Below are 24,287 nucleotides of genomic sequence, written 5' to 3'. Positions count from 1 at the left end.
ACTAGCTGTTGAGCACTCAGAAAATCTGACAAGTCAGAGGAATATTTATAAAGTCTGCAAAGGCAACATGGATTGTGAAAACTCACAATTTCATTCTCAGTTCCAGACTATAGACACACTCGATCTTCTGAAGCTCAGTACCCGCCCTCATCAGCTCTGGTCCCTTGTCCCCAGGCAGGCGGTGGGGTGTGAAGACGGCGTCAGGAGGGAGGCGCCCTCTGTCCTCCCACTGCTCGCAGGGTCTGGTCTCCCCAAACCCCCAGGAGCATGGTCGTCTCTGCTGCAGCCGCTCCCCCGCGGCCTCTCTCCTAACGTCCTCCCGGGTTGGAAGGAGGCTTGGCACCATGATGGGGTCCTCACTGCTGGGCCCAGCACAGCGGTGCCCTCTTGCCTTCACTGTTCCCAGGACTCTGGGGTCTGGTGAATAATGCCGGCATCTCCATGCCCACTGCACCCAATGAGTGGCTGACCAAACAGGACTTCGTGAAGATTCTGGACGTGAACCTGCTGGGGGTGATTGATGTGACCCTGAATGTCCTGCCCCTGGTGCGGAAGGCGAGGGGCCGTGTGGTCAACGTCTCCAGCGTCATGGGCCGGGTGGCCCTCTTTGGTGGAGGCTATTGCATGTCCAAATACGGCGTGGAGGCCTTCTCAGACTCCCTCAGGTGATGGCCTGGGACAGACTGCCCACCTTGGTCCTCCTGCCTCTGTGCTTCTGGGGGAGCCTTTCACAGTGTTCCTTTCATCACTGACTGGAGCTCTTTTTTCTGCAATTGTCTCTCTTACTTTGCCAGGCATTCCTTGGGAAGCTCCTCCCTAAGTTCTTGATGTCAGGATGGGCTCCATGACTCTTTAGAGTTTGAATGAACTTACTTTGGCCTGGATGCCGTCCCACAGTCTGAACATGAGGCAGAATTGTCACTGATATAATTGGCTACAGCAAGTTCCACATTTATTGCTGCTATAATATTAGGTAGGGGGAACCTTGTAGGCAGTGTAACCTCATGGAAGCAATTAATCAAGCGAACCAATTAATCGTATCAGCAGTAGAGACCCTACCTTTTGCAGGGCTGAAAATAGCTCCAAATGTTGGGGAAGGGGGTATTGAGGTAAAGAGATGATATTCAGGGGACAGTTCCAACAGTCCAGCTGATAGATAGCCAGGAAGTAGACCAGTTAGGAGAGGAAGAGAGGAAATTGAGGAGTATGGAGCAGATAAAAATAGAAAAAGGTTGGTGACCAATTAGATGCGAGGGGAATATTAGGAGATGGTACTTAAGTGGTACCTTGGAACACAGCTGGTAAGATTTACAGGTATAGGCACATGTGTACAAAATATTTGGAAAAATATTCAAACTCTATTCAGAATAACAGCATCATTACATTTCTCCCTTTGGCTTTCTGTACTTCACAACCTCCCAGCGTTTTCTGCTATCCCACTGCAGTCTTTCTTGGTATCTTACTAATTTGGGGTGTGTTTTTGTGTTTATGTTGAAAGACCTCTGAAGTCCTTGCCCCTCTGCCTGTTTGCCTTGCAGGAGGGAGCTCTCCTACTTTGGGGTGAAGGTGGTTATGATCGAGCCTGGTTTTTTCAAGACTGCTGTGACCAGCCCTCAGGCACTTTCTCAGGGCCTCCAGGCATCTTGGAATCAGACCAGCCCAGAGATCAAGGAACTCTATGGAGAGAAGTTCTTGGATAACTGTGAGTGGGCTGTGGACCCTGGGGAGAGAGGCAAAGCCTGTCTGGAAGCCTGGGTTGGTCATTAGCACTTCCTTCAGTATCGTGTCCATCCTCCAGGCTCTGAGTCACCCACACAGTGGGGACATGGGCTCTGTCCCCAGGGTTCCATGTAATCACCTGGCGATATAGGCAAAGTTTCCAGGCTTGGTAGACATGGGGACCACTGTCTCCCTGAACCCCTTATTATTTGGGGAGGTCACTGAAGCTGGAGAGGGGAGAACCTGTGTAGTCATGGTTAGCTGGCATTAGAACAAGTGGTTTTCATGTCCTCAGATTTATTGTCTGTAGACATCTGCAGTTTATGTACTCCTGATATTCTCAGGAATGGAATTAGAGGTGACTTCGTGTGGAACCAGTGCTCCTGGGGTAAGAATTGGGGCACTCATTTGAGAATGTAGGTTGATTCAAGTTATGTGGTCAAGGGATTCTTAAGAACATTGCTCCATAATTTGATCCCTAAGTCAGAAATGACGGAGGTCAAAATATATCTGGATTCTTTCTCATTCTGGACAGTCTTGAAATCAGTCGACTTGTTGGCGACAACCTGCTGCCAGGATCTGTCATTTGTGACCAACTGCATGGAGCATGCCCTGACCGCCTGCCACCCCCGCACCCGATACTCACCTGGCTGGGATGCCAAGTTGATCTACCTCCCCATGAGCTACCTGCCCAGCTTCCTGGTGGATCTCATGATGTACTGGAATAACCCCCAGCCTGCTAAGGCCCTGTAAGCCAAGACTGGGGTGCATTGTAGTGGGGATCACATACAGAGTGGGGAGAGGATGCGTCAGGGGAGGGAAATACAGTGGAGAGCGGAGCTCTCCAGGATGGGTGTCACCAGGATGCCCATCCCACCTCACTCCCATCTCCTCCCCAGTCTCCTCTTGGGACATTACTTAGGACTCAGGGATATTAGGAAGAAACAAGCTTTGTAGTGAGAAGCTGAGATCAGTAGCTCTCCTCTGTGTCCTGTTCCCTCATCAGCCTCTCAAGGCTCTGAGCCTTATGGCCCTCCTGCCACCCTGAGGAATCTGCATTGTCTGGAGGGTGTGAACAGCTGCGAGGGCCCCGGCCCCCCATCTTCTGCCCCTGTCCACCTCTTCCAGGTGTGCCTTGGCCCTGGCCAGTCTCCCTGTCCCACTGGATGGAAATGGACATGGGAGGTAAAGGCCCCTCTCCCCTAGATACTTGTAGTCAGGAGCTGAGGTGCACATCCAGCCTACTTTGCCTGGAAAGTGGTGTCATCAGTGGAGGTCCTGACAGAGAACACAGAAACCAATTCTTGTTTTGTCTTGAAACCTTAAATTTCCATTGATTATATTCCCTTAAAATAAAAATTGAGATGCTTACCCAGGCTCAGTGACTGTGACCAAGGCCCTGGGCAGTGCTGGGTGTGTGTCTATGAGAGGGAGAGTCAGGTGACCTCGTGGAGGTGTAGGGGTGCATGGGGCGACCTGAGGAGGATTTGAAGAAGGAAGTGAGGTCACCCCTTTGTCCACAGAAGTGAGGGGCTAACGTGTCTTTCTGGGGCTTATCATACGACCAGGGGTCCCAGGGTTAACACAAGGATGGACGAAGAAGAGAGGTCTGTAAGGGAGAGGCAGGGCAGGAACCCTTCCCTGGGGGCACGCAGCCTCTCTCTCACGGGAACCCTCCCTGCCGTCTTCCCTCTGTCCCCTCCTATAGAGTCACCACCCTCCATCCTTTGCCACCTGCCAGGTCCCCCAGCCCAGATCCCCTTCCCCCAGCCTCCAACGGAGGAGCGTGGGAGTCACTTCTGGAGGCCAGTCTTATGTCTTCTGCTAACGCTTACTGAGCACCTACTATGTGCAGGACAGCAATTCCCCTGAGGTCCCAGTGCTTCCAGAGACCCTGACTGTGTGTCCTCTCCTCTCATGATGGTCTGAGTATGGACTCAGTGGAGAAGGCATTTGTACAAAGTCATACAGATTTCTTGACTGAGTGCAATTGAAGTGGGAGGTATCTCCCAGTCCTCTTAGTTCACCTTCCTGATTATAAAAATGAGGTTATAGAGACTTTGGGGGATTTTATGCCATTGAACAGTAGGTTTTAGTATTTCATACCTTAAAAAAGCATTGACTTCTGATTTCCCTGGTGTTACAGTGGTTAAGAATCTGCCTTGCAATGCAGGGGATGCAAGTTCAATCCCTGGTTGGGGAACTAAGATCCCACATGCTGTGGAACAACTAAGCCTGGGGGCCACAGCTACTGAAGGCCACAAGGCACATCTACAGGTCCACGTTCCCACTGAAAGAGCTCACACAATGCAACGGAGATCCTGCATGCTGCAACTAAGACCTGCCATAGCCAAATAAATAAATAAATTTTTTTTTTTAAAGATGCATTGAGTTATTGAATCATTTGGAACGTAACAGAAGCAAACATTTACTGAGTGGAGTTGACAGAAGCACAGACAGTTTGAACTGTAAAATCTAGATCAGAAGGGACTCCAGCATGAACAGGAGGATGTCTGAGTGCTCCACGGCAGACAGTGCTGGAACTCTAGTTCAACTGGAGCCTTTAGAGTCTGTCCCCTGCAAAGCCTTGTGGCTGCACCTAGCGGTCCTCGTGGGCCTCTACTACCTCCTGTGCTGCTACCGGGAGAGGCAGGTGGTGAACAACCTCCGGGACAAGTTCGTCTTCATCACGGGCTGTGACTCGGGCTTCGGGAACCTGCTGGCCAGGCAGCTGGACCTGTGAGGCTTGAGGGTCCTGGCTGCGTGTCTGACAGAGCAGGGGGCCGAGCAGCTGAGGAACCAGAAGTCAGACAGGCTGGAGACAGGGATCTTGGGCATCACCAAGACAAAGAGCATGACTGTGGCCACCCAGTGGATGAAGGAGCATGTGGGGAACAGAGATACCATCCAGATTTCGTTATGTTTGTTCATTTACTGGGAAGATCCCCAAGGTGTTTTGATTTTCAAAGCCTTGATACTGCCTAGGAATTGGTGCAGGTTGTTTCAAAGCTTGTCTCCTGATGCGCGATGCAGGCCGGTTCTCTAAATTCTCCCATCTGGGGTTTTCAACTGTGTCTTTCCCAAGCAGCTTGCAGAAAGTGATTATTCATAGTTTTGGTGTTTTTTTTTTGCATCTCTTTTCATTCATTTCCTGTTTCTTTTCTCTTCTCTAGTTTCCCCTTCATTTCTGTTTCTTACCATTCCTCTCTCCTAGTCCCTGTCTCTCTCCTCTGATATTTGTGAGCATCACTCTATTTTCCCAAACTCCGTCTGTGACCTTAGTAAAGGGGCTTATTGCCTACGGATGGGCAGAACACTGGGTAGGACCATCCCTGCCTTCCAAGAGCTCCAAGAATATGCAAACCCTGGCAGCCCTGCAGCCGCCACACCCTCTTTTCCTCTGCTGAACGCTCTTCCCATCTCCCTCCTGGCACGTTGTTGCTGACTCAGTTAAAAATCCCAGCTGGAAGGTGACTTGGCACCACGGCCGCGTCCTCTCTCCTGGGCCCAGCACACTGTTGCCCTCCTGCCCTCACTCTTCCCAGGACTCTGAGGTCTGGGGAATTCGCACACCCAGTGCACCCAATGAGTGGCTGACCAAACAGGGCTTTGCATAGTTGCTAGAGGCGAACCTGCTGGGGGTGACTGAGGTGACCCTGAGCCGGCCGCCCCTGGTGCAGAAGGCAGGGGCCATGTGGTCAATGCCTCCAGCGTCATGGACCGGTTGGGCCTCTTGGCTGGAGGCTCCTCCGCGTTCAAGAACAGCATGGAGGCCTTCTCAGAGTCCCTCAGGTATTGGCTTGGCACGGAGCCCCTCCCTTGTTCCCCACTTTTGTGCCTCTGGGTGGGGGCCAACTTTTACAGGGGTTTCCTTTCTTCACGGACCTTCCAACCCCTCTCTCTTGCTCTGTGTAGGCCTCATTGGGAAGCACCTTTCTAAGTTTCGGGTGTCAGAATGGGCTCCAGGACTACAGAGTTTGCTTCAACCACTCACCACCTTTGATGTGGGCCCACACTCAGAGAGTATCTGAGGCAGAACTGGAATCTGGATTACTTGGCTGCGGAGCCCATGTCCATAACCCCTGCGATATTCAGCTTCAGGGAGCCCTCGAAGGGGGGCATGGAACACTTAATGCGAATCAACAGATACTTCTTGGGCACTTCTGTGAGTCCTCAAAAAGTGTTCCTGGTTCAAGATTTGGCTCTTTGCCTAAAGTGTCTGACCGCTGAGAAAGGAAAAAGAGATACAGTAATGCCATTATCATCTTTTTTGCTGCTTGTGACTAAGTTAGCGAAGGTAGGTAGCCTTGGTAGCCAGTGAAATGAGGTGAGGGTTCAGGAGATAAGGGTCTGAACTGAGGACTGAAGAAGTGAACCTGAGACCCTGGCAACAGGGCAAAGTAGGGCAGGAAGGCTTCAGGATGTGGGAGTGGTGTCAGCCTTCGCCCAGCTCAATGAGTGACTGTGGGCAGCCTAAGCTGTGGGGTCCACCAGGGGCAGGTGGGCATGGGTGGGCTTGTAGAAAGATGTAGGCACTGGAAAGGCTGGGGACCATCTTTCTGATGGCAATGGAACCCCACAGAAGAGATTTAATCAGGGGAGTTAAAATAGCCAAATCAGCCTCTAGAGCAAGGCATGGCTTTGAAAGTGGGGGAGCCGAGACCACAGGCAGGGAGGTGCTCCTTAGGGGACAGTTAAAATAACCCAGCTGACAGATGGCCAGGTCGTTGACTGGAGCAGGAGAGGGGGGAGAGGGAGCTGAGGAGTATGAATGAGGTGATACCGGCAAACTCTGATAATTGAATACATGTGCAGAGAGCAGGAGGAGATTGCTTATAACTGGTGTCTTGCCTCACTGTTGGTAGGATTTAGAATTGATAAGGGACCTCCCTGGTGGCTCAGCCCATAAAGAATCCACCTGCAGTGCAGGAGACCCAGGTTCGATCCCTGGGTCAGGAAGATCCCCTGGAGAAGAGAATGGCAACCCACTCCAGTATTCTTGCCTGGAGAATTCCACGGACAGAGGAGCCTGGTGGGCTACAGTCCACAGAATCGCAAAGGGTCAGACACAACTTAGCAACTAAGACACACACAGAGTTGATAAGTCCCTATAAATAAACTATTTCACAAATTATTCAAGCTCTTTATAAAAACAGTACCATCATCATCAATTTTCTCTCCCTGGCTGCTACACTTCACAACTCCTCAAACTTTCAAGCTTATCCCACTCCACTCTGAACTGAGACTCTATTGTTTTCTGTTTGTTTCCTGAGGTTCTGAATGCCTTGCCTCTCTGCCTCTTGGCCTCGAGCAGGGAACTCTCCTACCACCTTTGGGGTAAAGGTGGCTAGGATCAAGCACAGTTACTTCAAGACCAGCATGAGAAATCCCGAGGTTCTGGATGGGGGCTTCCAGGAGGCATGGGATCGGGCAATCCCACAGGCCAAAGAACTTTGTGGGGAGCCATTGCTGGCACCAGGTGAGTGAGCTGTGGACCTTGGAGTGAGAAGGAAACCCTTGTCTGGAAGCCTGGGTCCATCATCAGCACCTCCTCTGGGCTTAGGTCCATCCTCCAGGCCCGGAGTCATCCACACAGTGAGGACATTAGCTCTGTCCTCAGGGTCCCACGTGGTCAGCTGGTGACAGAAGGAAAGGATTCAGGCTTGGTAGACCTGGGGACCACTGTCTCATCTGAATCCCTTGTTGTTTGGGGAAGAGACTGAATCTAGGGAGGACAGAGACTTGTGGACTCAAGACAAACTGACATTAGAGCAGCTGGTTTTCATGTGCTTAGATTTCAGTGTCCATTGTTGTCTAGTAGCCAAGTCTTGTCCAACTCTTTGTGACCCCATGGACTGTAGCCCTCCAGACTCCTCTGCCCGTGGGATTTTCCAGGCAAGAATACTGGAGTGGGCTGCCATTTCCTCCTCCAGGGGATCTTCCCCACCCAGGGATGGAACCCAGGTCTTGTGCATTGGCAGGCAGATTCTTTACCAGTGAGCTACCAAAGAAGCCCACGCTAGTGTTTATAGAAATATCCAATTTATATATTGGATAGTCTCAGGAATGGAGCCAGAGGTTGCTTAGTGTAGAACAGTTATTCCTGGGGTAAGAGTTTGGGTGCTTCTTGGGGAATTTGAAAGATTAATCTGGGGCATGGATTTACAGGGGAGGGGAGGGCAGGAATTCTTTGAAATTTTCTCCCTGTGTTAAAACCGTGAGTTGGAATGGAGGGATGTGGAAACTTTCCATACACACACACACACACACACAGAAACTTTCTCATCCTGAACAGACATCAAAATATTTGGGAAAAATGCAAACTGAATCTCTGTGCTTGGTCATGAACTGCATGGACACACCCTGACTGCCCGCCACCCACACACCTGATACTCACCTAACTGGGATGCCAAGCTCGTCTACTTCCCATGAGCTACCTGCCCTCCTTCCTGATGGATGCTATGGTCTACTGGAGCTCCCCAAGGGCCAGGGCCCTATCAAGTCAAGACTGGGGGCCACAGTGGTCTAGTTGGGGTGCTGTGTGAGGGATGATGCTTCAAGAGGAAGGAAAGAAGGTGGAAGGAGGGAGCTTTCCATTTCTAAGGTCATCCTCCTTCTCATCTCTGCCCCAGGCTTCTCCTGAGGCTCTGGGATATTGGGAAGGAAGGACAAAGTTTTGTGGCTGAAGAAACAGTGATCTGATAGCACACATCTGTGCCCTGTTTCTTGGGCAGCATCTCAGAGCTCTGAGCCTCACGGCCCTCTTGCCACCCTGAGGAATCTGCACCTCTGGGAAGGGGCTCAGCCCCACGTGCTCTGTCTCTGGAAACCTCCTCAGGGTGTGCCTTGGTTTCCCCATCCCATGGGGTGGAAATGGCTTGGAGGAGGTAAAGGGTCCTGTCTCCACTGAAAATACCTGTGGGCGGGAGTCAAGGACGCACAGGGCACCCAGCAGCCTCATGTGCCAGCGGAGGAGGAGGGCCGGTCATCAGAGGGGGCAGCACTCTTATCCCTCTTATCCTGGGAGAAGAGCCCTCTGTGTTGCCCTGCAGCCCCCCAACCTCCCATTGCACAACCTGCCTTTTCTGATGTTGGAAGTTTGAGTCCAGGGAAGCGCTGTGTGTGCTGGCAATCAGCAGACAGGCCCGTGAGATGGTAGGTCAGGCCCAGGCCTGTGCTGGGGCAGTTCCAACTTATTCTTTTTCAGATTTAGAGACAATCCCCTGGATTTCCCCATCTGGGGCTGTCTTAAGAACTGGGACATTCCTGGGCCTGCTCAGCCCTTGAGTGACATTGACCGACTTCCCTGAGCCAAAACTTCCTTGTTCACTCACCAAGGAGGCAGACACAATTCTGAGATGCCTCCCACATCAACTGTAGGTGGTGCCTTGGGGTGAGTAGGAAGGAAGTGAGGTTTGCCTCCACCTCCCATCTCCCATCTGCATATCCTACAGGCTTTTTGGGTCTGCTCCCCAGGGAATGGGTCCATGAACTGACACCACCCCCCACCAAATCCCAGCACCCTTGGTATAGACTGCCCAAACTCCCTGCGATTTCCCAAGATGACACCTCCTTTATTGGAGTCTAGAGCTAACTAGCCTTGGTAGAGAGTGCAGCTTACCAGCGTCCTTGTCCTTCACTCTCGGGGACTTCGTGGCTTCATTTCTATGTCAGACCTTCTAGACTGGCAAGGCGTAGGCAGTTGGTCCTGGGTCCTTCAGGCTGGTCACCAGGATGGTCCTGCAGAATGATGACCCTAGAGGTTTGTCCAGAGAACCAGTACAGACCCCAGCCTCATCCTGCCCCCATATTTTTGCAATCCTGGGTGTGGGATGACTCACACCTCTGTCTCATTTCCTTGCTTCCTTTGCTTTACTGGCTTCTCTTCTACCTCTGTGTGAGTTCTTTGCCCCATGGCCTGGAATCTCTCCTTTCCCTCAAAGACCTGACACAAAGAGTTTCCCAAGCCCCTGACCTGCGTCCTCAGTTCTTCCTATGTCATCCCCTCTCAGAGCCAAGGACCCGGCCCAAGGTCCTTCCTACAACTGCCCAGGGCACCCTTCCTCATCTGGCTGAGCCTCAGTCTCAATCATGCTTCTCCCAGAGCTCTCTATCCTCCTCCCTCCCCTCCCTGTGCCCCAAGCATCTCCTCCTGACTTTTCTTGCCACCTGTGGCTGGACCTGTTATCAGCCTCATGCCCTAGAATCATTTGGCTCCTGGCCTCCCTTCCCTCTGCACTTTCCATTAAGCACTGTGTCAGCTGACTTTATAGTCCTTTGCTTCCACTTTATAGTCTCTTGCTTCCCCTGACATCACCCCCCCTTCAGGATCCTCAACTCAGCCTGCCAGGTGCCTGAACCTGGGGGAAGAAGAAAATGCCCGCTGGGGGCCCTGCCAGGGGAGGCTGATGTGTCCTCGGTCCTTGAAGCCCTCTGCTTGCCCAGCTGCTGGGGGGGTTGCTGGGATCGCTTGGAGTGAAGTGGGGACTCCTCATTGGTGACTCAAGCATCATCTCCCAAGGGTCCAGGCCCTGAGCCCCTCAGGAGTTCTTGCTTTCTGGGAGCTCGGGGTCTCACATAACCAGTTTCCCTTAAGGAGGGCCTGCTGCCTCTGACCTGGAGAGGATGGAGGCGCATCCACCCTGGAGCAGACCCTTTATTTCTCTTCCTCTCTCATCAGGGGAGACTCACTTAAGAACAGAGAATTCCAAAGAGCTGATACACCGGAACTCATTCCCCTTGGGGTTTGAAGGACACAAAACCAGTTCTGTTTGTATTGCGTTAACAGATTCGTCCTCATCTTTCCACTCAAAATAACAATTACATTTCTTTACATGCCTGCATTCATAACAAATGATTTTGATCCCCGGGCTGGAGGTGGGGAGTTTCCAGGATGGGTCTTCTGGGCTTAGTCCTCCTTGCTCCTTCCCCTGCTCAGGCCACCCAGGTGAGCCACGTTTTAGCACCAGCATCACCACTGCGGCTTGTCCCATCCCTGGCACCTTCGCCCATCAGGGCTGGAGGAGAGAGGCGGCCACCAGGGCTGTCTGAAGTAACAAAGCTTCAGGTTGAACTTGAATTTCTTGCCTCTGGCTAATTGGTGTGGCGCTGCCTCCACCTATACAAGTTACAGAGTGGCTCAGGCGGCGGCTGTGCGTCTGCTGCTGGCGGCCGGAGGGAGGAGAGCCCTTCTCGGCAGGCTCTAGCAGGCTGTGGCTCAGAGGGCACGCCTCTCCCGCTGTCCCCGGACCCCGCTTCTTCTTGGCCATCCCCTCTCATCGCCGGCCCCCCCATACACACCATGGCAGCTGTCTCGGACCTCTCCTTTATGTACCGCTGGTTCAAGAACTGCAATCTGGTCCGCAACCTCTCAGACAAGTACGTCTTCATCACAGGCTGTGACTCGGGCTTCGGGAACCTCCTGGCCAGGCAGCTGGTTGATCGGGGCATGCGGGTGCTGGCTGCTTGCTTCACTGAGGAAGGGGCCCAGAAGCTTCAGCAAGACACCTCCTATCGGCTGCAGACCACCCTACTGGATGTCACCAAGACGGAGAGCATCAAAGCGGCAGCCCAGTGGGTGAGGGACCAAGTGGGTGAACAAGGTGGGACAAATTGCATTCTTTGGTTTTCTCAGTGTATCCTTCTTTTTCTCTCTGTCTGCCACAGGCATCTGACAGTTATCAGGGACCCTGTCCAGGTAGGGTGGGAGAGAAAGGGACTGAGGCTGTAGCTTAGTGGGATTGGAAACTGCTGCGTGGTTTGGACTGTCCACAAGCATGTATGCTAAGTCGCTTCAGCAGTGCCTGATTCTTTGAGACTCTATGGGCTGTAGCCCTGTAGACAGGCTCCTCTGTCCGTGGGATTCTCCAGACAAGAATACTGGAGTGGGTTGCCATGCCCCTCTGCAGGGGATCTTCCCTGGAGACTCAAGGATCAAACCCGCATCTCTTGTGTCTTCTGCATCAGCAGGGGGTCCTTTACCACTAGTGTCACCAGAGAAACGCGCTGCACTGGCCACATGAAGAGACGGTTTTCCAAGGAAGTTTCCTCTCCCAGAAACTCAGAGTGATGGCAGGGTTTGGTGGGTAGCTGCACTAGAAGATCAGGGAGGGAACCTGTGTTCCGAATGTCCAAACCTTTAAATGTCTCACTGGGACTTCGGTTGTTCCAATCATCAGCTCCTGTAGAAACGTGAGCACGTTTCTTGCTGGGATCAGGCTGGAGGGAGGGAAGAGGGGACATGAGGTTGGTCTCCCTGAGTCGGGCATTTGTTCTCCTTGACTATATCGGCGAGGTTGCAGGGTGAGGAGCGAGACCGTCCTCTTTCTCATATCCTGATGGATACCGGGTTGACCTGAGGGTAAGTGTCTATGTCAGGAGGGCTGTTCTCATTGGGAAAGGAGTCTGTGGGCTAGAGCTGGATAGGACTGCATGGGGACCAGCCCAGGGAGTTTTCCACATACAAGACGTGGGTGTAGGAATGGGAGGAAAGCGTGGCCCAGTTGTAGAAGCAGCAGTCTGGGGGAAGTCCTGCCTCCTGAGGGAACTAAACTGGGGACTGTGCACGCGAGTCAGAGCTGAGAACTCTGGGGCCCAGGATGGGCAGACAGTGACTCTTGTTTGATTTCCCTCTTTGGCATTTACCACTATTCAATACTCAATGTTTTATTTAGTTTTCTTACTTATCTATTTCTCCTGCTCGAATAAAACTTCTGGGGTTGGCGTGTATGTGTGTGTGTGTGGGGGGGGGGGGCGGTGAGTGTTGTTCCTTTTATTTGCTATATATCCTGAGTACTTACTTGTGTCTGGCATCTAGTAAGGTGCTCAGTAGATATTTGTGAAAAGAACTAGGTAACAAATAATTCAGCAAGAGTGAGTTCCTTTCTTCCACAGGCTGCCTCCCCCCAGCACCCTACATTCAGCTTTGAGCCCGTTGTGTTAATGATTCACCAGGTAATACTAGTTTCCTGTGGTTTCCCAGGCAACTCAGTGGTAAGAATCTGCCTGCAATGCAGAGATGCAGAGTGTTTGATCTCTGGGTCAGGAACATCCCCTGGAGAAAGAAATGGCACCCCACTCCAGTATTCTTGCTGGGATAATCCCAAGGTCAGAGGAGCCTGGGCTACATAGTTCATGAGGTCACAAAGAGTTGGACACGACCTGAAGTGATTGAGCACACGTAATAAATGCACACAAACTTAGAGGCTTAAGGGAGCACATACTTATTATCTTTTAGTTCCAGAAGTCAGAAGTCCAAAATGGGTCTCCCCAGGCTAAAATCAACGTGTTAACAGAGTTTTAGGGAAGACTGCTTTCATTGCCTTTTCCAGCTTCTAGAGGCCGCCTGCACAACCTGGCTCATGACCTCCTCATCACTAAGGCCAGCGAGGTCGGGTGCAGTCCCTTTCATGCTGCCATCCCTCTGGCTCTCTGTCTTCTGGCTCCCTCTTCCATTTAGAAGGACCTTTATGATTATATTGGGCTCAGCGGGCTAATCCAGAATATATTCCCCATTTTAAGGTCAGTTGAGTTAAATTTCATCTGCTACTTTAATTCCTCTTTCCCATGTAACCCACCTTACACAGCTTCCCGGAATTAGTACAGGGTCTAAGCAGCACTGGGAAATGGGGGAAGGGGTCCTCATATGCTTTCTTGTTGCCACTTAGAGTCTCTGGACATGACAAGTTGACCTGACCCCGAAGCTGTTCACAGAGTTATAAAAGTTCTCTAGACCTCTTTGCAGAGGGAAAAAATAAAAGTTTAAGGCTGTCCTGGTTTACCAGCAGGCAGAGCTTTTTACCAGAACTGCTCGGGTTTTACAGTCTTTGGGTCCCAGGGGCTCATGTCATTCACTGCAAGGCAAGAGAATCTCCTCCAGCTGGGAAGTTCTGAGTCCTGCCCGCCAGGGGTCTCCTGTGGTCTCTACTTGGAGGAAAGCAGAAAGAGAGGGTGGGGACACAGCTCGTGTGGGGACCCCTACCCTAAGGGAAGGGGTGAACAGGATTGGTGTGTACATCCAGACCTGACCATGTGTGCCTGGAAGACTATCTTGAGGCTGCATAGCCCAAGTGGGGTAGTGAGACAGGGGGAGGGGAAGGTAAAGGAACCCCAAGCCCCTCCCCAGGTGGAATTTTACTTGGAACCTCAGTATGTAAAACAAATGAAAACTGAGGTTCTCCTGAATCTCCCTTCCTTAACACATTATGGGGTTCAGCCTGAAAGCTCTCAGGATTGCAGACCAAAGGCTGGAAATGACTGTCCTAATCCAGCCAGCAATGAACCTGAGGCCCAGGGAAAGGGAGTGATTTCAAGGCTGGAGTTAGAACCAGGACTAGAACTTGAGGCTCTTCAAGTCTGGCCCCTGGAGAGCTAAATGATAATACCTAGCATTATTTGTCTCCATTTATATTAATACCAACTCATTTAAATATTTCAAAGAGAGCTCTTTTCACATTTTTCCAAAATTATTTAAATGTTTTATATATTTATTTATAAATCTTACTTCTTTTCTGGTTTGTGAACTCCTAGAAAAATAAGACCCTGTTTTGTTCATTTTGTGCCTCTGGCACCTTCTTCGATAACTGACAGATGCGTGAAATGAATGAATGTGTGAATGGATGAATGAATGGAGCAATTTCAGTAATGTGTGAAGTAGAATTGGTTTCTTATACTCAGGTGAATAGAGAGGGAGAAGTACGATGGGGGAAGGAATTGAAACTTTAATTCATTGGTATGAGATGAGATCTCTTTTTCCCTGAGCTAACAGCTGAGATCCTATTCAGCCTAGATCATAGCTGGTACAGGGCACAGCTAAGCGGGTAGACTGTGTGAATCAGCAAAAGCGCCCTCTAGGTACCCGCTCCTCTGGGCTGCTCCCCGCCCCACACCCCCAGTCTGGCTGTGTGCTTTCTGAACACCCTCAGCAGCCCAGAGCTGGGGGGTAGTGGGCCCTGGTGATGTTCCAGAGACACTGCTGATTTCTGTCTTGTTCTCTCTCCCTCCATCTTACCCCCAGGCCTCTGGGCCCTGGTGAACAACGCTGGTGTGGGCCTGCCCAGTGGTCCCAATGAATGGCTGACCAAGGAGGACTTTGTGAAGGTGATCAACGTGAACCTGGTGGGACTGATTGAAGTGACCCTCCACATGCTGCCCATGGTCAAGAAAGCCCGGGGCAGGGTTGTCAACATGTCCAGCTGTGGGGGCCGTGTTGCTGTCATTGGTGGAGGCTACTGCGTCTCCAAGTTTGGTGTTGAGGCTTTCTCTGACAGCATCAGGTGAGGGCCCAAGTGCCAAACCACTCAGGGTGGGAGTTCCGGGGGGTTTCACCCAAGGAAAAGAGAGCTGGGTGGGGGCAGTTATGGAGGGAAGATGTTAAAACAGTAGCAAGAAAAAGACTAGCCCACCAGGGGCCTTCGCCAGGGACCTAGAACAAAAGGGATGAATAGAGGTGGGGTGGTGATGGGCAGCCTTCCCTTGGACTGCTTTGGGCCTGTGTGAGTAGGAGGGAGAGTCCCCCAAAGAGACAGAGAGGCCTGGAGGCAGACGCACTGTGGGCGACCTTCCAAGGAAAAGGCAAGCCTTGTACAGACCCCGCATTCCTTCGCCACCTGGGTATTGGGGGTGGGGCTGAGTGGGCGGGACCTGGTGGGAGCAAGGGTGGTCTAGGTTCCTCCGGGCTGGGCTGGCCTAACGTGAATTGCCCAGAGGCAGGCTTGGGAAAGGATTTACTTGCATGAAAGCAGCACTGGGCCTGGGGCAGGGGTGGAGGTCACACCCCCAGGCTCCTGATCTCCCGGGGAGATGAGCTCCTCTGGAGGTGTCAGAGGTGACTCTCCCTGATGACCCTTGGTCGTCGTGGGGTCCCAGACTGAGTCCAGGCTCTTCTTCCCCAGGCGTGAGCTCCGCTACTTCGGGGTGAAAGTCAGCATCATCGAGCCGGGCAACTACCGGACAGCCATTCTGGGCAAGGAGGACCTGGAGGAGCGCATGCGCAGGCTGTGGGCGCGCCTGCCTCCCGAGACCCGCGAGAGCTACGGAGAGGAGTACTTCCGGCTCTGTGAGCGCCCCGGAAGGGAAAGGGGTCTTTGGACGGGGTGGAGAGGTCGTGGGAGTCACCAACCCGATTTCATTTTCCAGCTGTTGGGATGGAGGCTCAGAGCGGTTATGAGCCTCAGGCCACACCGCTGGCGGCAGAGCTGGGGGTTTGAGAACTGCTGGGAGTGCCAGAACCATAACTGCGGGGAGATGGGGTTGTTAGGGGAGATCTCCCTGTTGTAGCCACGCTTTCCGGGAAACAGACTCACTCAGAAGGACAATGCAGAGAGTGGAGTGCAGTTTATTACACCGGCGGGCCCAAGGCAGAGTCTCCTCTTAGCCAAGGACCCCGACCAGCATTTGTGAAAATCTTTTATACCCCATGTGTCCAAACCCACTACCCCAATTCGCTTGAGACTTACATAAACAAAGGAGGGGTAAATACAACTACAATAACCCCATCATTCACGTGTTACGTGTTCAAACAGTCAATAATCAATAAGCCCGCAGTTACATTCCAAATAGTTAATAACTGATAAGACTGTGCTTACATTCTGATAGATAGTGTCCGGAGGCAGGGGTGATTAGTGTCTGTTCTTCAAGATACCCCTGCCCAGAGGGGGGTCTTATCCTTCCATTGTCATTCCCACAGGCGCTAAGCACAGAGTTCAGAGTCCACTGGAGAGGTGGCCGCGCACAATCAGCACAGACAGGCCTGAGATGGAGTCCAGGCCCTATGAATTCCTTCTTCATCCCCACCTCGGCCTCTCCCCGCAGCGCCCACCACCACCACCCAACCCCACATCCCCCGCACCAAACATCCCTATGCTGGTGAATCAGCTGCAGGTGAATCTGTCCTGGCTACAGAGAAGTTAATAAGAGCACAGCTGCTTGGGCCAGATTGCCGGGGTTTGAATCCCGGTTCTGCCACTTCCCAGCTAGAAGATTTGGGGAATGCTACCTAGTCACCGTAAGCCTCAATTTTCTCATTTAGAGAATAGAGTTAGTGATAGTGCTCACCTCCCAGGGCTTCTGTGAGGACTGGTATCTGTGAAGTATCTCCAACGCACTAAGTGCTTCTTAGGTCAGTAAAGAGAAAAAGCACCCAGTATTTAAAAGGAAGGCACTCTAGGCAGCTCTGTTTCTCCCTGAGCTAAGGGAATCCTGTGAATCTCAGGTCTCTTTGGAGAGTGGAGAGGGGCCCTCATAGCTATTGGTTATTATGGCCAACCAAATAGCCTCCTGGCTTGTGAATCCCAGGATCAGGCCAGGTGTCTTGGAATGGTGTGGGTGTGTGTGTGTGTGCGCGCGCACGCGCACCCAGTCAGTCTTTGCAACCCCATGGGCTGGAGCCGGTCATACTCCTCTGTCCATGGAATGTTCCAGGCAAGAATCCTGGAGCAGGTCGCCATTTTCTTCTCCAGGGAATCTTAGACCCAAGGATTGAACCCGCATCTCTTGCATTTCCTGCATTGGCAAGCAGATTCTCTACCACTAGCACCATTCAGTTCAGTTCAGTCGCTCAGTTGTGTCCGACTCTTTGCGACCTCATGAATCGCAGCAGGCCAGGCCTCCCTATCCATCACCAACTCCCGGAGTCTACTCAAACCCATGTCCATCGAGTCGGTGATGCCATCCAGCCATCTCATCCTCTGTCGTCCCCTTCTCCTCCTGCCCCCAATCCCTCCCAGCATCAGGGTCTTTTCCAATGAGTCAACTCTTTGCATCAGGTGGCCAAAGTATTGGAGTTTCAGCTTCAGCATCAGTCCTTCCAATGAACACCCAGGACTGATCTCCTTTAGGATGGACTGGTTGGATCTCCTTGCAGTCCAAGGGGCTCTCAAGAGTCTTCTCCATTAGCCGTACCCAAAATAGAACTGTATTGGAAGTGGCAGCTAGTTGCGGTCTAACATAGGCACATTCCTGAGAAGCCGCACACAGAGTCACTGGGACAGGTATGTGAACAGGACACAGTGTTCTGGTCGTCACAGCCTGGAACTGAGCCACAGCCTGGCTTGGTTAGCATGCTTCAGAACAACATAGCCACCTGCCAAGTTTCTTTATCTCAACTCTGGCCGGGAAGCCACCCAAAGTTGCCCTTTTAGTCTCCCCTCTTCCTAGGGAGGGGAGGACTGTTGGTCCACACTTGGTGCCAAAGCCTCACTCTCGCTGATTTGCGTGTGTGCCAGGCTGCTTCAGTCATGTCCGACTCTTTGCAGCCCTGTGGACGATAGCCTGCCAGGCTCCTCTCGCCATGGGATTCTCCAGGCAAAAGAGGACTGGAGTGGATTGCCATGCCCTCCTCAAGGGGAGCTTCCCAACCCAGGGCTCGACCAGTCTTCCTGACCAGTCTCTATGTCTCCTGCCTTGGCAGGCTGGTTCTTCACTATTAGCACCACCTGGGAAGCCCCTTTATAGACTATATTGCTTAATTTTCACAATAGCACAAACGTTTCCTGGATGTCTGAATGCAAAGCTCATGTTCTTTCTCACTGTCCAGGAGACTGACAGGGGCTAAAGGGTACCTCTGTCTCCCTTCCAATCTGTGTCAAGCTAGATGCTGAGTGCAAAGCAGGAGCACAGTAAATATTTGAGAGAACAAGGAAAGAATGTGCCATAGACTATTTCCAGGTCTCAGATAGCTTCTTCCACCCCGCTGCTTCTGTGGGTCCTCCCTTCTTTCAGAACCTGGTTCCAAAGCCATCTCATCCCACCAACCTGCCTCCCCTGATGACGGCATAGCCTTCCCTGCCTCTGAGGGAGCCTTGACCCTGAGCTTCTTGGATGAGGCCTCTGACACTCACCTGCCTGCCCGGGCCCTGCTTGTGGTGTCAGACCCATGGATTCCTAGGACATTATCTCACCATAGACCTTCTGGCTTTAAGTCAGCATGGCTCTTTTGGGGGACCCCATTTGGGCTTACCTCAGATTGTAAAGAATCTGTCTGCAATGCAGACGACCCCATTGCTCCAGTTCAATCCCTGTATCAGGAAGATCCCCTGGAGAAGGGAATTGCAACCCACTCCAGTATTCTTGACTAGAGAATGGGGTGGCAAAGAGTCAGACACAGCTGAGGGACTTTCACTTTCAAAATGTAGTTTGCCTCTTTTCACTGCAGTCTTCTCCCTAGGAAAGAGAAAGGGAGTTCCTTGGAGTTAGGGTGGGGGTGAAGGATACGTGAACAACTCTGTTCTGCCCTTATCAACCACCCACCAGTGTCCTGCGTGGAAGTGGTGACTTCTCTGCTTCCTGGACCATGCCCAAAATCAGGACAGCTTTTGCTGTCTCTTTGTTTTCAAGTTCTAAGTACTTATCACGAATCCTGGCTCTCAGGCATCACTTCCTCCTGAGTTCTTGGGGCACTCAGTGAAGTATGAGTCCCACTGAGCTGTTCCTGTCTCATCAGGGGTGAGGGTGAAGATCAGGGCTACATAAGCTTATCATGTCGCTTGTCTCCTGTCTGTATTGTGAGTGTGGTGGACTTGGACCATCTCCACATGCACGTGCAGCAGGCTAGCAGAATGGCCCTCACATTCGTCAGTGCCTTAGCTCAGCAGAGCCCCATAATGACCGTATAACCAAAGCAAAGGCAGTGTGACTATTGTTTAATAACATCTTCCCCCCGCCTCCCTCTGCAGGCTTTTACAGAAAATTTGTAAACTCCAGGAAGTATCTAGGAGGATAAAAACCCTCTAGTGACTAGAAATTTCACCAGACGGTTTTCCTTATTTCCTTCCAATTTTTCTGTGCACTTATATTCACCCATTTTCTATCCTCTTCTTCTCCACTGTCTACCCTGCTAATAGTCATCTTTATTTTCTAGGGCAGGGTATTATCATTCCCATTTTACAAATGATAACAGTTTAAGCTCAAGGTCACACAGCTAAAAAGTGGCAGAACCGGGCACAGTTCTTCTCATTGCTAGTCTAACACAATAGTAGGTATTCAATGCGTAATTACTGAATTGGGGAAGGGAAATAAGATTGTTTATAGTTTGTTTAAGGAACAGCCTGGAGCTTGTGAGATCTGCCTGAAATGTTAGATCTGTAATCTGATGGAAAAGGAGCTTGGATGGAATTCAGAAGACATGACCTTTAATGAGGAATAATAGAGCCTTTGGTTGCTTTCCTGTCTTGTACCCTCAAACAGATACTGACAACTTAAAGAGCACAATGCAGCTGGCAGAACCAAGGATCAGCGAAGTCACCAACAGCATGGAGCACGCCATTGTTTCCCGGAGCCCTCGCATCCGTTACAACCCTGGCCTGGATGCCAAACTCCTGTATCTCCCGTTGGCTAAGTTTCCCACCCCTGTGACAGATTTCATCCTGAGCCGGTACCTTCCAAGGCCAGCAGACAGCGTCTGAGCAGGGGAACCTCAGGGGGTGATCAGTGGAGTGTAGGGGAGGGGGGTGAGAGAAGCCACCATCAGGTCACAAGAAGAGGGGTCAGATGTTCTGGGGGCACTTTGCTTAGCTGACACCCTGCCCGCTGCTGGCAAATTTATGGGTCACTTCTAACAGAAGATGCACGCCTCTTCTCACTCACTGGGGCCACAGAAACTTGAGGTGGCCGTTGCAGGTTCAAAGAGCTAATATAAAGCACGAGGACTCTCTGGTGGTTAAAACTGCACTTTCAGTGCAGGGGGTGCAGGTGGGATCCCTGGTCAGGGAGCTAGCATCCCACATGCCACACAATGTGGCCAAAAAGTAAAATTTTTTAAAAAGTTACTTAAAGGCCTATAGCATGGCTCCGAGAACATCTATTTCCCAGCCAGGATGTGCCTTTTCCTGACCCAGAAGAGTCAGGGAAAGGAACGCTAGCTCCTGCTGAGCCGTCAGCCTCCCTCAGCCATCACCACCACTGGGGAACTGTGGGATCCTGTAGCCCACAGGAAAGCCCAACCGCTTTCCTCTTGTGTCTCTAAATAGGCATTAGCCTTATTCACACAGCCTTTACTTAAAGTATGTATGAGGACAGACACGGAGTGCAAGATTATATCACATAAAATTTATCATAGTATTTTCTCTCTCTTTTATGGATTTCTGTATCCATAGGTGATTGGGACTCAAAATAACATTTATTTATTTAATTACCATGGATTAATTCTTCAACTATTTACTGAGGGCCTACTACAGACTAACACTGTGTAGGAGCTGAAAGGATTCAGTTCAGTTCAGTTCAGTCGCTCAGTCGTGTCCGACTCTTTGCAACCCCATGAACTACAGCCCACCAGGCCTGCCTGTCCATCACCAGCCTCCCCGTCCATCACCAAGGAAGGATACAATATGATTAAATCATGATATTGGTTTTTCACTCTTTATTTTGCGGTTTTGTTTTGTTGTTTTTTTGTTTGTTTGTTTTAGCATAGCATCTAGTAGCAGAGACAGGACAACAGTAGAAGAAACAGAAATCAGTAAGTCAAATGTTTGGAGCTGTGAGGAACCCCTAAGTGAAAGTCACTCAGTCATGTCCAACTCTTTGCGACCCCATGGACTATTGAGTCCATGGAATTCTCCAGGCCAGAATACTGGAGTAGGTTGCCTTTCCCTTCTCCTGTGGAACTTGGACTATTCCAACCCAGGGATCGAACCCAGGTCTCACACATTGCAGGCGGATTCTTTACCAGCTGAGCCGTAAGGGAAGCCCAAGGATACTGGAGTGGGTAGCTGATACCTTCTCCAGCAGATCTTCCCAACCCAGGAATTGAACCAGTGTCTCCTGCATTGCAGGTGGGGAACCCAGGTCTCCCACATTGCAGGCGGATTCTTTACCAGCTGAGCCACAAGGGAAGCCCAAGGATACTGGAGTGGGTAGCTGATCCCTTCTCCAGTGGATCTTCCCAACCCAAGAATCGAACCAAGGTCTCCTGCATTGCAAGCAGATTCTTTACCAAGTAATCTACCAGGGAAGCCCCAAGGGACCCTCAGTTCAGTCGCTTAGTCATGTCTGACTCTTTGCGACCCCATGAACTGCAGCACGCCAGACCTCCCTGACCATCACCAACTCCTGGAGTTTACTCAGACTCCTGTCCATTGAGTCAGCGATGCCATCCAACCATCTCATACGCTGTCGTCCCCTGCTCCTCCTGCCTTCAATCTTTCCCAGCACCGGGGTCTTTTCAAATGAGTCATTTCTTTGCATCAGGTGGCCAAAGTATTGGAGTTTCAGCTTCAGCATCACTCCTTCCCATGAATATTCAGGACTGATTTCCTTTAGGATGGACTGGTTGGATCTCCTTGCAGTCCAAGGGATTCTCAAGAGTCTTCTCCAGTGCTCGCTTCGGCAGCACATATACTCAAGAGTCTCTTCCAACACCACAGTTCAAAAGCATCAATTCTTCTGTGCTTAGCTTTCTTTATAGTCCAACTCTCACATCCATATATGATCACTGGAAAAACCATAGCTTTGACTGGATGGACCTTTCTTGGCAAAGTAATGTCTCTGCTCTTTAATATACTGTCTAGGTTGGTCATAACTTTTCTTCCAAGGAGCAAGCATCTTTTAATTTCATGGCTGCAGTCACCATCTGCAGTGATTTTGGAGCCCAGAAAAATAAAGTCAGCCACTGTTTCCACTGTTTCCCATCTATTTGCCATGAAGTGATGGGACCAGATGCCATGATCTTAGTTTTCTGAATGTTGAGTTTTAGCCAACTTTTTCACTCTCCTCTTACACTTTCATCAAGAGGCTCTTTAGTTCTTCTTCCTTTTCTGCCATAAGGGTGATGTCATCTGCATATCTGAGGTTAGTGGTATTTCTCCTGGCAATCTTGATTCCAGCCTGTGCTTCATTCAGCCCAGCATTTCTCATGATGTACTCTGCATATAAGTTAAATAAGCAGGGTGACAATTTACAGCTTTGACATACTCCTTTTCCGATTTGGAAACAGTCTTGTTCCATGTCCAGTTCTAACTGTTGCTTCCTGACCTGCATACACATTTCTTAGGAGGCAGGTAAGGTGGTCTGGTATTCCCATCTCTTTCAGAATATTCCAGTTTGTTGTGATCCACAGAGTCAAAGGCTTTGGCATAGTCAATAAAGCAGAAATAGATGTTTTTCTGAAACTCTCTTGCTTTTTCAATGATCCAGCAGATGTTGGCAATTTGATTTCTGGTTCCTCTGCCTTTTCTAAATCCAGCTTGAACATCTGGAAGTTCATGGTTCACGTACTGTTGAGGCCTGGCTTGGAGAATTTTGAGCATTACTTTGCTAGTGTGTGAGATAAGTGAAATTGTGGGGTAGTTTGAGCATTCTTTGGCATTGCCTTTCTTTGGGATTGAAATGAAAACTGACCTTTTCCAGTCCGGTGACCACTGCTGAGTTTTCCAAATTTGCTGGCATATTGAGTGCAGCATTTTCATAACATCATCTTTAAGGATTTGAAATAGCTCAACTGAAATTCTATCACCTCCACTAACTTTGTTTGTAGTGATGCTTCCTAAGGCCCACTTGACTTTGCATTCCAGGATGTCTGGCTCTAGGTGAGTGATCACACCATTGTGATTATCTGGGTCATGAAGATCTTTTTTGTATACTTCTTATGTGTATTGTATTGTTGCCACCTCTTCTTAATATCTTCTGCTTCTGTTAGGCCCATACCATTTCTGTCCTTTATTGGGTCCACATTTGCTTGAAATGTTCCCTTGGTATCTCTAATTTTCTTGAAGAGATCTCTAGTCTTTCCCATTCTATTGTTTTCCTCTATTTCTTTGCATTGATCGCTGAGGAAGCCTTTCTTATCTCTCCTTGCTATTCTTTGGAACTCTGCATTCAAATAGATATATCTTTCCTTTTCTCCTTTGCCTTTCACTTCTCTTCTTTTCACAGCTGTTTGTAAAGCCTCCTCAGACAACCATTTTGCCTTTTTGCATTTCTTTTTCTTGTGGGTGGTCTTGATCCTTGCCTCCTGTACAATGTCACGAACCTCTGTCCACAGTTCATCAGGCACTCTGTCTGTCAGATCTCATCCCTTGAATCTCTTTGTCACTTTCGCTGTATAATCGTAAGGGATTTGATTTAGATCATACCTGAATGGTGTAGTGGTTTTCCCTACTTTCTTCAATTTAAGTCTGAATTTGGCAATAAGGAGTTCATGATCTGAGCCACAGTCAGCTCCCAGTCTTGTTTTTTTTGCTGACTGTATAGAGCTTCTCCATCTTTGGCTGCAAAAATATAATCAATCTGATTTTGGTATTGACCATCTGGTGATGTCCGTGTCTAGATAGAGTCTTGTCTTGTGTTGTTGGAAGAGGGTGTTTGCTATGACCAGTGCGTTCTCTTGGCAAAATTCTATTAGCCTTTGCCCTTCTTCATTCTGTACTCTAAGGCCACATTTGCCTGTTACTCCAGGTATTTCTTGACTTCCTACTTTTGTATTCCAGTTGCCTATGATGAAAAGGACATCTTTTGGGGGTGTTAGTTCTAGAAGGTCTTGTAGGTCTTCACAGTACCATTCAACTTCAGCTTCTTCAGCATTACTGGTTGAAGCATAGACTTGGATGACTGTGATATTGAATGGTTTACCTTGGAAG

The 24,287-nt window shown here is 50.3% G+C and overlaps 2 protein-coding genes and 1 pseudogene across 3 annotated transcripts in view; all 3 read left to right on the top strand.

Moving 5' to 3' along the window:
- Positions 1–3,127, top strand: part of LOC122427630 (retinol dehydrogenase 16-like) — a 38,806-nt gene extending 35,679 nt beyond the window's left edge. For both annotated transcript variants that reach the window (XM_043447239.1, XM_043447240.1), the window contains 3 exons: positions 407–665; positions 1,539–1,702; positions 2,255–3,127. In XM_043447239.1, coding sequence (XP_043303174.1) covers positions 407–665; positions 1,539–1,702; positions 2,255–2,472 — 641 coding nt within the window. In that variant the 3' untranslated portion in view covers positions 2,473–3,127. The remainder of the gene's footprint in view (positions 1–406; positions 666–1,538; positions 1,703–2,254) is intronic.
- Positions 3,128–4,216: 1,089 nt separating this feature from the next.
- Positions 4,217–7,362, top strand: LOC122427801 (annotated as a pseudogene).
- A 3,514-nt stretch (positions 7,363–10,876) lies between these two features.
- SDR9C7 (short chain dehydrogenase/reductase family 9C member 7) lies at positions 10,877–21,076 on the top strand. Its single transcript, XM_043446816.1, has 4 exons — positions 10,877–11,321; positions 14,735–14,993; positions 15,612–15,775; positions 19,903–21,076. The coding sequence occupies exons 1-4, from the start codon at positions 11,021–11,023 to the stop codon at positions 20,118–20,120; spliced, it is 942 nt and encodes a 313-aa protein (XP_043302751.1). The 5' UTR covers positions 10,877–11,020; the 3' UTR covers positions 20,121–21,076.
- Positions 21,077–24,287: the final 3,211 nt, after the last annotated feature.

This window comes from Cervus canadensis, chromosome 25, assembly GCF_019320065.1.
Source record: "Cervus canadensis isolate Bull #8, Minnesota chromosome 25, ASM1932006v1, whole genome shotgun sequence".
Lineage (NCBI taxonomy): Eukaryota > Metazoa > Chordata > Mammalia > Artiodactyla > Cervidae > Cervus > Cervus canadensis.
This window is presented reverse-complemented; position numbering and strand designations above follow the sequence as displayed.